We start from the raw sequence: 14,176 nt of genomic DNA on the forward strand, positions 1-14,176 counted from the left end.
GTGCATTGACAGCATATCCTTTAATTAAAAGTTGATTTTAATACTTATGGAATCATTTGGATATACTCTCACGAAACACAGATGTATGGAATATTACTGGAAAGTTTATAATATATAATAAATAATACATTGATCCGAGTGCTTAACATTTTTCAATATATGAAAAGCCTTATACTGAATCATTGTAATTTATTCTAATGCATTATTCTATTTATTTTCAAATATACAGCCGCGGAAAATATTTTAAGAGACCATCCCAAATTTTCATTTATTCGCCATTTCTAGATGTATTGTGGTCATTCCAGTCCAGTGTGTCGAACCTCAGGAGTGACAAAGTCATCCAACAGCAATGTGAAAGACTGACAATTAATTTGCAGAATATGTAATATTTTTATTTGAAATTTGGTGGAAATATTGTTAGTAGTTCACAGAATGAAACAAAATAATCATATTACCTAAACATATACCTATCAATAGTAAATTGTAAAGTCTGAAATGGTCTCTTAATTCTTTCCACGTCTGTATACAGAATATTAAATTAAAAACTATATGGACAGTTAATATATAGGAAAATAATAGGAATTTTCTTTGCATAAGGGAAAAAATATACCAAAACACAAGTTCTGCATAAATCAAGCCGCAAGCTCAAGAAACACCCATTTTTGCACCAAAAAAATTATATTAGTCTTTAAACTCAAATGCAAGCGTCACATTTCTCCTTTCAAACCCTCTGCTATTCAACCTAAAAATCACTTCTGCGATCCCTATGATATATTGTAAACTTCTTGTTTGCTTTTACAAACTCAAGGACAAAATTACTTTCTGTGCTAATCGACGGCACACACCACAGACGTTGTCGATAAAGCTTAGAACTGTTTGGAACTCAAACCCTCTCTCTAAGAGAACTTTTCAATGACTTTCCCAGCAAGTGCATGAAGAGAATTTGACAAGATACGGCAAACGGTAAGTAACTGCCGAGTAAAATGAAAGCACCACCAGACTGCACTGCCATGTAGCAGCTCGATTCTTTCTCTATTTGTACGAGTGTGTGCGTGTTAGCCTGGGGCACTACCGTCTCCTCACAGGAAATCCACTGTGACAACTTCATATTCAAGCATTCCTTTTAAACTCCCAAACAGACCTCAATGAATTCATCTCCAGCACTGAATGTAAGGCTTTATAAATACTCTTTATGAGTGCTAATGAGGTGTCAAAATAATATAAAAGGACATTAAATGAGTGCAATCATTAACAGTTGTGTACATTGTATCATCTATATTTTCTAAAAACGAATCAAATATGCTTTTATAAACTCCAATGGTTTTATATTATAAATGATATTCTAGAAAACTAAAGTTGGCTGTAGTTGTCTCTCCACATGAAAAAGTAGGCCCGCGTAGCACCTGACAGATAGTAAATGCGGCAGAAAAAAAACTTTGCTCCAATACACTGTACACAACTCCAAATTTAATTTTCTGCAAGATTACACACAATAATTACTAGCTTTTTAAACCCCATAACTAATGGCTTCCAATTAGAGGATCTATAGGTATCGATCGGTCGAGAATTTGAGAGTAGCTTTAACACAAAGCTCTTAGTCTTAAAGAAAACCGTGGAGTCTTCCACCAATGGAATCACAATATAAGGCAAGAGGATATGAAAGGGTCTGACTGCACTTCTTTTTATACAAGGAACGTTAAGACGGCAGATGCCAAAGCAGAGAAGCAATTAATTCATCTCCTTTCACCGTTGTTTCGAGCGCTTGAGCCTCTTTATAAATGCTGGAGCAAAAGTATTCGTCCACAGCCTTCAGATTTATGGCACCTATCTAGCGCATTGTTTAGCTTGCTTGTTAATTATTCAAAAGGTGAAGGATACTTCAGAGTGTGGCCTCCACTAATAAACCATACAAGATTAATTTCCTCCAGGAAGCCACGTGTCAAACCGGCCTGAATGTTACAAACAGCATCACGTCTTAGTCGCACGACAAACACCAAGACAAAATGCCTTCCCTGATACACTAAAACTATCCAAATTAAAACTCATCTACTTGATGATTTGTGACATACTTAGACAGGATTATCTTGGTCGCAGTAGCGGGCGTGAGGTAATGCACATTTCGTAATTCACAGATTCATTCTCTGGATTAGTAATCTAAATGCCTCTTTTCAAGATAATGAATTGAGGCATATGCAAACGGGTAACCGCATATTATGTGGATAACCATCTTCACGGGAAACCAAAAGACCTTACTGTTACGAAAACGAATGCGTGTAGGGTACTCTCGCACCTCCGAGGCGAAATCCTGGCGAAACAAAAGCGACACGCTGTGTACCATGTCCCGGAATACATTGGGAAGAGGGCGAGCTTGTAAACTTGACGGATACATTATAACAGCGGAATACTAATCAGAAGATCATCTCTGCTCTAAATCTACAGGATTTGGAGGCCTTTGCGCCGCAAAGCAAACCGGGGATTAGCAGTTAATAGATATTTTGCGGGAACGGAGAGATTTACTGTATAAACTCGAGACTTGAAACCATCACATTAAGACATTTTCCAAAAATGGCCGCTCTCCAAATGCTTGACCCGGTGTTTGTTTTTGGTATTCGCAGCTACGATCACTCGTCAATACAAAGAAGCAAATGATGCGACGCAGTTTTTCGTTCTGGCCATGCAGCAAAAAAGCTGTGGCAGGCATCACTGGTGTGTGTATTAATAGACGATCCACATTCAGAAAGCTCTGGGTATCAATTAGGGAGCGATGCATGCACAGCGAGCGGGGTGCGAGTTCATCCACAAAATAAACCCGTGATCGGAAAAGCCTCTTTAGCCAGTGTCAAACTTGCAGTATTGGTGAGCATTTGGATGTGGGAATTCTCAAATGACCTGGATTGATTAATAGCGCAGCCACAAAGCTACATTATGCATTTCATAAACACAGTGGCACTGAAAGCTCATTTGCATGTTCTGTATTGTGACTGTAAACTACTGCCATGTATCAACAATGTCCAGGAATGCGCTCTGTGCATAATCTGCAGCAACGTTTCTAGTGTGTACAAATGAATTCGTGGCCTACAAACAGGTAATCCCCATATGAATGTAACACAGTGCCGTTTCTCCTAGTACGACACAACAAAAACATTATTATATCACCATACGCTACAATAATGTCATCTTATCTCAGTTCGCACAAGACAAAGCTTTGTATCGCAACATAGCCTAAGCTTCACCGCAAAAAAAGTTTGGCAGCTTTTTTCAGAGACATAAGGCATTTTAGGTTTCGCCTAATCCCCTGTCACAAGCATTAAGCATTTAAAGAAGCAAGCGCCACATATCCAGAACAACCGTGGATCAGTCCAGCCTGGCGGGTCAACACGGAGCAGCAGGTCTCTCGTGCTCCCCGCCGTCCCTCCCAATCAGAGGTGTGCCTTACTTACGCTGGATCCTGGCTTCCCTCAAAGAGTTCTCTGGTGCAGTTTTTCAAGGACGTCCGCCCGCCGGCTGCCTCTCGCTTTTCCTCCCCTTTCCCAATGCAGCGACCACAAACAAAAAAAAGCCTGCTTGCTTTCCCTCAGCTAGCCTGAATCAGGGGCTGTGTGTTTCTCTCAAAATCATTAAGCAGGACCCTGGCTTGGCAAGTGAGGGTTAGAAAAAGGAGGGAGGAGAGAGAGAGAGAGAGAGAGAGAAAAGGCTGCTGGGCAAGCTGGCCGGCTTGTTCCCCCCGCTTGTGTACTAGTACACAGCGCCGACTGATCTCCTATTGCAAGCCGGCAAAAAAGCTGCTTTACTGAAAAACAGAAGCATCACGTTTCAAGGAAGTGAGAGCTAGGATCTCTGGACTGGGAGCTAACTGTCACCAGCAGGGAGCCTTTGGGATCTGTGGTCCCTGATGTATGCCTGTCTCATGTGAAAAATGTTGATTGTTCAAACCCCAAAACCAGACTTCTGTAAACAAACAAACAGCTTTTTCAAGAGGGCTCACGTTTCTAGAAATACACTTGTGCATTTTCTGCTAGCTTTATAACTCAAGATTTGAGATGAACCTTTGACTCGGATAACAAACAGAACATCACAGGACGACACCTGACTTGGTCAAAGCATTACTCTACAACATACTCTACAACAATGCATGTATACACATCGAGACTGATGCATTGCATGCATGACAGCAGGCTGACTGTATCAAACCATTAAGGCATTGTGTCCATAAAGACGTTTCTTTTCAATTGTTTCCAACGGAAACGCCACGATATTGGAAAACGCCAGCAGCTGCCGTTCTTTTATAAATGCTCAGCACCGGCGACCAGTGTTTATTCACACTCAGCGTATCATAGTAACCAACAGACCTCGGATTGAAAAAAAATAAAAACGCCATTCAAACTCCCTCCACCCGCGTTTACACCCACATAAAAGCACCTAGGTGGATCTGGAGCCTTAATGGACAATTTAAGGATTAGTTAAACAAATACAACAATTCTGTCATCAGATAGGACACTCACCCTCATGACGTTCAATATCCGCTCAACTTTCTTTCATCTGTGGAACAAAACAACAGATCTTTTGAAGCGAGTTTGCTTTTTTTCATATGACAGAATACAGTAAACAGGGCCTAAAAAATAACCAAATATGACACCATCTAAAAGTGTACAGCTTTCCTCTAGCTCAGTGGTAAGAGCATTGTGTTGACAACGCAAGGTTGTGGGTTTGATCCCAAGAGATTGCACATTCTTAGAAACAAAAATGTATAGGATAAGTCGCTTTGGATAAAAGCGTCTGCCAAATGCGTAAATGTAAATGTATACATTAATGACTAAACATTGCACTCTGTAGTCTGTATATTACACTTTCCTATGTTTAAACTATTTGTTTCAAAATGGGTAACATGACCAATGGTGTTTGGTGTCACTGAATGACTTTTGACAAGGCAAACTATTTTGAACAGTGCAACTATTAGGAAACAACAACATGACAAATTTGGGTTTGTCAGTCAATGCAATTCTGAAGTCTGAGGGCTGAAACACACATCAGATCCCAAATGCAAACAACAAAAAAATACAAAAATTCCGTAAAGGTGTGCGGTAAAAACACAGAAAGATAAAAAAAATCCTAGCATTTATCTTGCCGAAATGCCAATGGCTTGACAGTAATCAATTTATGAATCATTAAAATATTGGTGTCGGGGACGCTGTGAGCCTGGAGACAAGAGTTAGCTCATAAATGCTTATCTTACATATGGGTTATGAATAAATAGTGCCCGCACTGTAAAAAGCTGTTGAGATAGTCTCACTTTAAACGAGTTCTCTTGAAGAATAGCCTTTGGGTGACATAAGGGGAAATAAATGATTTTAAAATAACAACATTTTGTTAAACAGACTGCTATAATAATGTAAATTCCAGTGTTGATAAACTCCAGCTAACAGCATCACAGAGATGTAGCGGTAGCTCACAGTTTAAGGCAGTTTGTGAATCGAGATCATAGCCCATTATAAATAAACAAACGTCTCAACAAGGACATATGAGGCATCAGAGCAGTTAGAAATGTGTTGGTGATTTATATTGGCTGAAACTGCAGCATGCTCTCAGCTTACGAATATCCTGGTGGGTGTCCCATCAAAAACAATAACACATCCAGCGTGCTTTTCGCCTGACATGCTACCGTGTGTTCGCTAGAAATGTCGCTCTGAAACACAATTGAGCAATTTCTCAGGCTTACGGAAAGAATCGATCTCACGTCGCTGTCTGTCTGTCTCCATCTCAACATTACTAAACATCTCAAGGACAAGCGCTACACTCGCAAAAACAACGTGCATTTTTTCCATCGACAAAGCTCTAAAGTTACGACTAACGAAACGGTGTGCTCATCCTTAAACCGCGTGAATCTGATATAAGGCGATGAGTTTATAAACGCGTTTCTCACTTTTGACGACGTATGTGACTTTATTCGTTTCGCAACATCAAACAACCGAGGGTAAAACTGATCATGTGAATGAGTCACCTGCTTTTTAGGTAACCGCATGTCGTTAAAGTGTAACAGCGGGAGATTAAAAGGCTTAGATGGGCATGCACATAAACAGTAGGCGTGTTGAAGATATAAAATGTCGTTTACCTTACGTGTGAGTTGTGTGGCGGGAGTCCAGGTAAGAGTCGCTTCTTAAAGGGACAGCGCTCGATTTGGAAAACTCGAATCTAGTCAATTGGTGCGTATGCTTTATAAAGCGTTGATCGCCTTTAAAAGGACGCTTTCATTCTGCAGATAAGGGTCTTAAAAAATATGGTGGTCAAAAACTCTATACAGTTTTCCATAGTTCTCTGACTGAAATAAGTAAAGAGTTTGGTTCCAAAATGAGATAAATGTTTTATTGTGTTTCACTGTGTTAGTTAGTTGTGTGTTATATGATTATGGCTTAAATTAAAACAAACCAACTGCAGTTTGATTGATATTATTTGGAATGCACAAAAATATATCTTTTCTTATTTGAAAAACAGAGCTATCTCTTTATCTCTTCAAGTTTTTCTTCTTAAAAAGTATCTTGGATTTAGGCTACCAAACATAAGAAAACGTCTTTCTGCCCACTTCAAAACTGTTTGTTTATATGAAACGTTGATTTATAACCTTAGTCAAATACACGAACCCCCCTTGCACACACGATAAAGCTACAATGCTCAAGTGTTTACAATACAATTTTAATATCCTCTAACTCTATGAATTAGGCTACTCACCCTCAAGTCGTTCGACAACCCTAGGTCCTCCATTTATCTTCAAAACACAAATGGTGATAGTTTTGTTGAGGTCAGGGAGCTTTCTGACTCCCCCATAGTCTGCAATGCAACCAATTTTCAAAGTGAAGAAAGTGAGTAAAGATATTGTTGAAATAGTCCGTGGCACTCCAGTGGGTCAGACTTAATTATATAAAGCGACAAGAAAACTGCGCAAACAAACAAAAATAACGGCTATATTCAACAAAATCCTAACTTCCATGTTAGTTTCCAACACGCATCTACGAGAGCACAATGACGTGATATCAGTGCAGAGGTCAGCACCGCACAAGGCATGCATGTGGCGCATATGCGCATGTGTCTTGTGGTGCTGACCCTGGATGCTCCTGTGAATTTGTGATGTCTTTACTCACTTTCTTCACTTTGAAAGTCGGTTGCGTTACAGTCTACGGGGGAGTCAGAAAGCTCCTGGATCTTAATTTGTGTTCGGAAGACGCACGGAGGTCCTAGGGTTTTCAAATGACTTGAGGGTGAGTATTTCATTTCAGAATTTTCATTTTTCGGCTGAGTAGCCCTTTAATCTCTTTACTTCAGCATACACACTGCTGCCCACTAATTCACCAAAATAAATATTCCACATATCCTCTAGAAAACCCTTTTCATTTGTTTTGATGTTTGGTTATTTACAATGAACACAAAGTACACTATACTATACTGTATATCCAGTTTGGGAGTCTTTTTGAGCCTTCATGCACATGACAATAATCTTTCTCTCTCTCTCAAACTGATGTGGTTAAAAGAAACCCATTGTGAGACATTTTTGCAATTTCTTTTTACTGCACCATGGACATACCAATGATAGCAGAAAAAAACGTATGACTATAAAACTCTTTTTTAGTAATCCAGCAATGCGCTAGCCACAAAAACAGGAAGTGGAGTTGAAGGAGAGAGTTCTTCTCCCAATTAAAGAGAACAATCAATCAACCCCAAGTCACAAACAGAGGACTAACATGCAACCAAATCCCCAAAACCTGCTGACACAGAGGAAAAGTTTCATATCTCAAATGCAACCTGCCCCTGTAACTTCCACAGCACACTTCAAAAGAGAACAAGATGCCAAAGGTCATATCCAAACCACAGTCTCCAGTGCTCATCGGAACTCTAGGGAGAGAGTAATATTAAGCAAGAGACATTGTGTAACAATGCTTCATTACTGTCATGCTGGTCGTGCTGTTATTTCAATACAGTGTAGGAGCAGAGGGACAGGAGAGGCAGGAGACAGCAGACTGACGCCAGCATGAGATGTCGGATATAGCCTGAGTGTATTGTTTTAAATTGTGCGCAAAGCTGGAGGTGAGAGTTGCTTATATGTGCTACTGACTGGCCCCGTCTGTCCATCCTTTTTTCTCCCCAATGGGGGAACTCAAACCTCCTTCCAAACTGTAGCCTAGACCCATAGGATTGACAATCCTTTTTGTAAACATTTTATGCCCCTTTCCACCTTGTTTCTTTTCCGGGTAGTCTTTGTTTATGCGGTAATGATGTCGCTCGCATCACACTTTGTTATTTATGTCTACACACTAATAATTTAGTTGGTAGAAATAAGTGCGGTTCTATGACCTAAACCATGAATCTTAATCCAATAATATGCCTCTGATTGAATTTATGAGTTATTTATTAAACTTAAGACCAATTAGTTCTGGGCCGTAAATTCTGTAAATCAGTCAAGTGACTAGTCTTTTAAGATGACTGATCTCGAGTCCCCAAAGCATTATTCTTGTATCATTTTAGAAATAATGGTGCCCTCAACACATGTTATGGAAACTAATTTTGTTGTTGCTGAAATATAGAAAGAAAGAAAGAAAAATATATATTAAAAGTTTAACACCTATGACTTCACATGTTTACAGGCAGGTTGACTTACATTTACGGTTCTATGCAGTAATTGCATGTTTTTCTATCAAAAACCAAAGCTGCCTGTATATGTGACACTAGTTAAAATGTGTTTATATAAGAAGAACACAAAATGTATCATGGGTTATGATGTTGAAAATTAACAACTAATATAATTTACTTATAAACCTATAAATTATCTATTATTATAACTCATTCAAGTAGCCTATATATTGCAAGACTCCTATATATTGCACTCCATTGCACACTTATCTCAACTTTCCTTAATAAAGGGAATCAAATTCTGCTTTACTTACTTTTTGTCAATTTATTTGTGGTTTCAACAATGTTAGAACTGCACTTTGAGGATTTCAGGCAGTAACACTTCAGCACCATGGACAGCTCTGTGACGCAATGTGATCTGCTGTTCCTTTCGCTATTCATTTCGTCAAACTAACTCTAACACATATATATTTTAGTTACAAACATCTGAATCTTTAGAAGAAAGTAAAACTTGTAAACTAAAATAATTAAAACATAACAGTACACATATTGCTAAAACATATTGCAACAATATGAAATGAATATGAAAAATACTCCAAATAAGCAGATCAGTTTACTGGATTTTTACAAAAAAATGCTGTTTGTCTTTTTTAAATAGTAATATCCGTTTTTGGACGCCTTTATTGTCATGATGGAGCTGAGATCCAGGCTTACTGTATATACTTTGCTTTAAAATAGTCTCTTTGCTGCCACCTAATGTATATCTGTCCTAGAGCCTCTCGCCTCTGTGAGACTTAATCCATGCTGGATCGCCTCATGTGGGCACATGCGAAAGGGATTTACAACAAACGCAGAATTGTACAGATATGCTAATTTAATCTTTGCTGTCTATCAGTGTAATCATATCATCAGCATTCTCTGGTGCGCAAATACTACAGCCCCCTTTGATCCGACGGGTCCGATCTCTTTTCATTTTACCGATGCTTGACTTTAATGATAATTAAATCAAGATTAAAGGTACCTCAGAGATAATTCATACCGCCAATATAAATCTATAAATCTTTAAGAGCACTTGTCAGGCTCTCGCTCTTTCGATTAATGTCATTACAGATTCCACAAAACTAATGTTTTCCCCTCTTTTAAATTTTAAGAGGCCTGTTGTCCATGCAATAATCCATAGTTTTTAATTAGAGTTGTGAGATCTGCATAAATTAATGGCAAATAAATTAATTAAGCTAAATAAGAAAAAAATAAGAAATAAATAGCCTCTTATTGAAGTTCACGAAGAGGGAGAAAGAAAAAAGAAAGAGAGAGAGAGTTGATGTAAATATCCTATTTCTTTTGCGTGTGTTTAGTTAAATGTAATGTTTAGTTTAACTCTTTTGAGTCTGTTTCCGTTTCTGTGATGTCGATTTTTATTTATTCAATACACACTTCATTTACTATGAATGTAGCATGAAGTAAATGCTATATTTAATCTGTTTTTCAAAACACTATTGTATAAATCACGTTTATTAAATTGTAATCCCATAACCACGTCTTTCGATATAGAGTTTCTATGTTATGCATTGTTACCGGTCATCTCAGTCACATGCACGCACTTCATCAGTTCGACTGAGAGTGTAGAGATGTGAACAGACGCTCATAACGCGGTCACGCTGCGCGCACCACGAGAGGTGTCTGAGTAATCTGGCATTGATATGTAAATATTAGAAGTTTCACTTAAAGATAAAAGTAACATATGACGTCCGTTGTCGTCGCAGTCATACGTAATTGTCTCGCTACTCACATGGTCACTGGGTGTCACTTCAACTGGGATAATTGGTTGGTGCTCACGGTCCTGTCCTCTTCCTCTGCTATAGTCTGAACCAGCGCAAGTGTCGATCACTATTCAGCTTCAAACGGCACCGCGGACTGTAGAAAGTCTCCGAGCTGTTGTTTACACAAGGCTGTAAATAGATAACTTTCTACATAAAATCAGATGAAAAGGGAAGGCGTAATTTTGCGCAGGAGCTCCCTCTCTCATCAAAAACTGCCATGTACATGTCAAATAACCCAGTCTTGTTAATGTTCAACATACCATCGGCTAAATTCGTTTTTTAATGAAGGGACGGTGTACATTTTTTTTCATTGTCCATTTTTGTCATTACAATTTACTAATAACCGAATGCACTTGTATATAGGCTAGCAAGGCGAATTTAATTTATTCTCGTGGTCATAATAAGAACGGGACCAACGTGTAATACTGTGTAACTACTGTGTAAACACATTACATATCCACACGTAATCAAATATGTGCATTACCAGATCTTATATACGTTTTTTTTCCAATGTGTTCCAGGGCAGAGAAGAGTTCACCTTACTGTCAATGACACACTGAGGTTACGAACTATTTTAGACGAAATGTGTGTCAGAACTTTTGCGCTTGAACGTGAAAACGTTTAACCATTGTCTTTATTTTGTATTTATTACATACAGGACACCCAAGTCATCTCTTTCAGTCTCGTGACTGCAGAAATCTTTCGCTTTTTGGGTGAACATTTTAAAGTGATTAATAATTCAGAAAGCACTCTGGGATGTCCACCATAAGCTTAAAAAGTGTTAGACCTATACGCTTACTCGGTACAGTTAACTTTCATACATCGAAACCTTGCGCTCTCTACACGTATTAACTCTTTTTATATTGCCTTTTGATATATTATCCTAGTGCAGCTTGACTGTTTCATATTCATATCTAATCTCATGGCCCATAAACTAATAACATAAAGACGATTCGAATTAATCCATTCAGTGACGAGACAGACAAAAGCCAAGCGAATGTTTGCGTCCTGATTTATAGAGTTCAAGCCAACAATCCCTTTCTGTTTCTTCTCTCTCGCTCGCTTTGTGGGTGCGCGAGAGTATTTATGCATTTCTTTCCTCATGTTTTGGTTAAACCATTCTCAAAGTTTTTGCACCATTCCAAAGTGTACACTCACACGTTTAAGTGATCAAAGTGATCACACTTTCTCTGTTACATTCATTTAAATTCACTAAGAGCAGAGTCAGTTAGTAAAGTTTGTGCCATACACCCCTGCAGAGGAAGAAGCAGAAGTGGTGCTGCGTTATCTCTAAATTAATAACATTTTTTTGTGCATAGAATAAGACATAAAAGCCTCAAATTGAGAGAAAATGTTGTCCGATACAATTCCGTACAATTCTGTAATTGAGAAAAAAAGACTCTCTTTACTTTTTTTGTCACGCAAATTCTGTTATTCATGAATTTAATAATTAATGCACAATCGTACAAGATGGAGCAAAAGTTTTTGCTCGCTTCCTTCGCTTGTTTACCCTGCGAACAAACATCTGGACATTTTCTATAAAGCAAGTATTCTTTTGTTTGTGGGGGGGGCATATACATTCCAATTTCAAGCCAATAATGGTCAATGACAGTGACTAGAACCGCTGTCCGTGGTGCTGATCTTTCTTTCTTTCTTTCTTTCTTTTATTTCTCTATATGGCAAACAACACGTCAGATCGCCACCGAAATGATTTTTGTAATCAGCACCCGTGAGACGCTTTACATCAACTTGACAACAGTTTGCTTGCACTGTCCTTGGCCTTCAGATGTCCTCGCCACCCTCAACTCTAGTTATTACCATTTAGGACACACTAAATGAATAGTTATTCAAACTGAATTTATAAACTCTACACAGGTTCATAATCAAACTAGATTGGATCATATTTCCTTCTGAATATTTGTAAAATTCCACTTAAAATAACTTTTGATTTAAATAATGTGTAGCATAACAAAGTCTGTAACTCTTCCATTTAGACATGAAACACTAGAAAACATCTGTCACATACTCTTTTATATTGCCTTTTGGAGGATTGCAATTTCTATTTGAGCATTTAGCAACAGCAGAAAATTAAATGAAAGGTGTTAGATATAGCTCATCGTTGCGTAATATAATACACTGCTGAAGCTAACAGCTTGAAAATGGATCGGATTGCTCCGCATTTAGGCATTAATTGATGTGTAACCTCAACCCTGTGGAAACCTGATAGGTTTTCTATTATTACGTAAAGGGAATGCCAATTGCTTAATATCACTTCTCTTATTCTTCCTAGTTCATGCACACTTGTTTTTTAATTTCTTAAAACCCAACTATGTCAAGCATTACCAGGATCACCTAAAACTAATGTGAGAGATATGTAAGTGCTTTATATAAGATTGTGAAGGAATGTGAAAATCTTCTGTTAAAATATACAGTATACGTTAACATGCCGTTACAGTAGAAGTATATAATAAAAGCTCATTTTGTATAAATCAGGGAAAACAAGTGAACTTATTTTTTATTTATGGCAATATCAACGAGATACTATAGAAACTGATTGGTTTTATTACTTTCTTACTATAATGTCAATGAAAATTAGAAGGATTGCTATGACAAATTGCTTTGGAAAGAAACAAGTGCAATGCAAATGGCTGTGATCTGATGAGCACAGCAAAAACACTCTACACATTTCCCCTGTCGTGTCTCTGACATGTCTGGATCAGAAGTGAAGCTTGTTTCCTCAGCAGCCTGCGTCCAGTTTGCTGTATCACCACACACAAGTGCCCTTTTAGCCAGAGACATCGGGTCTCTATCCAGATAGAATATATTAAACAAATGAGTTTTGCCAATAGCAGAAAACACAACGAAAGTACTGTCCGCCCAGACAAAATAAAAAAAGAGAAGCGTTTCCTGTGCCATTTCTCAATGAGCGCCCCGCATCACAGCTGATCTTCACGGCTTAGCTTCTAAATCATTCTTACACGTTTTGTTTAAGGTTAGTTTGGAGGGGGATATCTGATTCCACATCAACACTCTCTCCAATAAGACAATTTGTGAACACGAGCCCAGATGCTTAAGTCTGTCTCCTCAAGCTTGTACCCCCCCATGCCCCTTCCGTCTTGTGCCAGCTCTCTCTCTCCCAGGTAATTGCAGCACTCTGGCGCTGTCAGGAAAGCCGCAACGTGCCTCATCAGAGGTATTTGCATTTTGTGGCGTGATAGTTTATGGCAACGGTCCTGGTGAACTTCCTCCTGTTTGTTAAATCCGGCTCAGATGTGACATCTTCGACCCTCCCTCGCCACCATTAACAAACCCGCGAGGTCCCGAAGAAGATAAGGAAAATAGGAAAAAGAGACTGCCCCGTTTTCACTTAATAACCCTTATATCTCCACAAATCCGCACGGATGCTTCACCACACCTCCAGCAACGTGGGGCGTGTTGCGTTCTCTATTTATTTACCATCCTACAAGCAGAACACAAAAAACTAATGGATAAAAAGTGACAAGCTATCAGGAGAATCTGAATGCATAATTGATTTAGGGCATAAATTAATATGATTATGCAGCAGTGAGGGGCATGTCTGCCAAGGAGCGCTGAAGAATGGGGGGATGAAACATGGCTCCCATCGTAAGGGCTGATAGGCATCAATATGTAACAAAAATTGTCTTCTCGGTTTCATGTTCTTTATACAGGACATGCCTAAGTGATGAGAACCTTTCTTGCTCATCGGAGATGTCATAACA

The 14,176-nt window shown here is 38.6% G+C and overlaps 1 protein-coding gene across 6 annotated transcripts in view; it reads right to left on the bottom strand.

The window, feature by feature from the left end:
- The window catches only part of esrrga (estrogen-related receptor gamma a), a 144,394-nt gene extending 138,249 nt beyond the window's left edge, over nucleotides 1-6,145 (bottom strand). The window contains exons 1-2 of one of the 6 annotated variants that reach the window (XM_056768325.1): nucleotides 6,110-6,145; nucleotides 4,503-4,539 (exon numbers count right to left, since the gene is read on the bottom strand). In XM_056768325.1, coding sequence (XP_056624303.1) covers nucleotides 4,503-4,508 — 6 coding nt within the window. In that variant the 5' untranslated portion in view covers nucleotides 4,509-4,539; nucleotides 6,110-6,145. Of the gene's footprint in view, nucleotides 1-3,440; nucleotides 3,526-4,502; nucleotides 4,540-5,998; nucleotides 6,047-6,109 lie in introns of those variants that run through there. The other 5 variants (XM_056768327.1, XM_056768330.1, XM_056768331.1 and 2 more) reach the window with 5 other exon arrangements.
- Between the last annotated feature and the right edge of the window lie 8,031 nt (nucleotides 6,146-14,176).

The sequence above is a fragment of the Triplophysa dalaica genome, chromosome 15 (assembly GCF_015846415.1).
Source record: "Triplophysa dalaica isolate WHDGS20190420 chromosome 15, ASM1584641v1, whole genome shotgun sequence".
NCBI classification, from domain to species: Eukaryota; Metazoa; Chordata; class Actinopteri; order Cypriniformes; family Nemacheilidae; genus Triplophysa; species Triplophysa dalaica.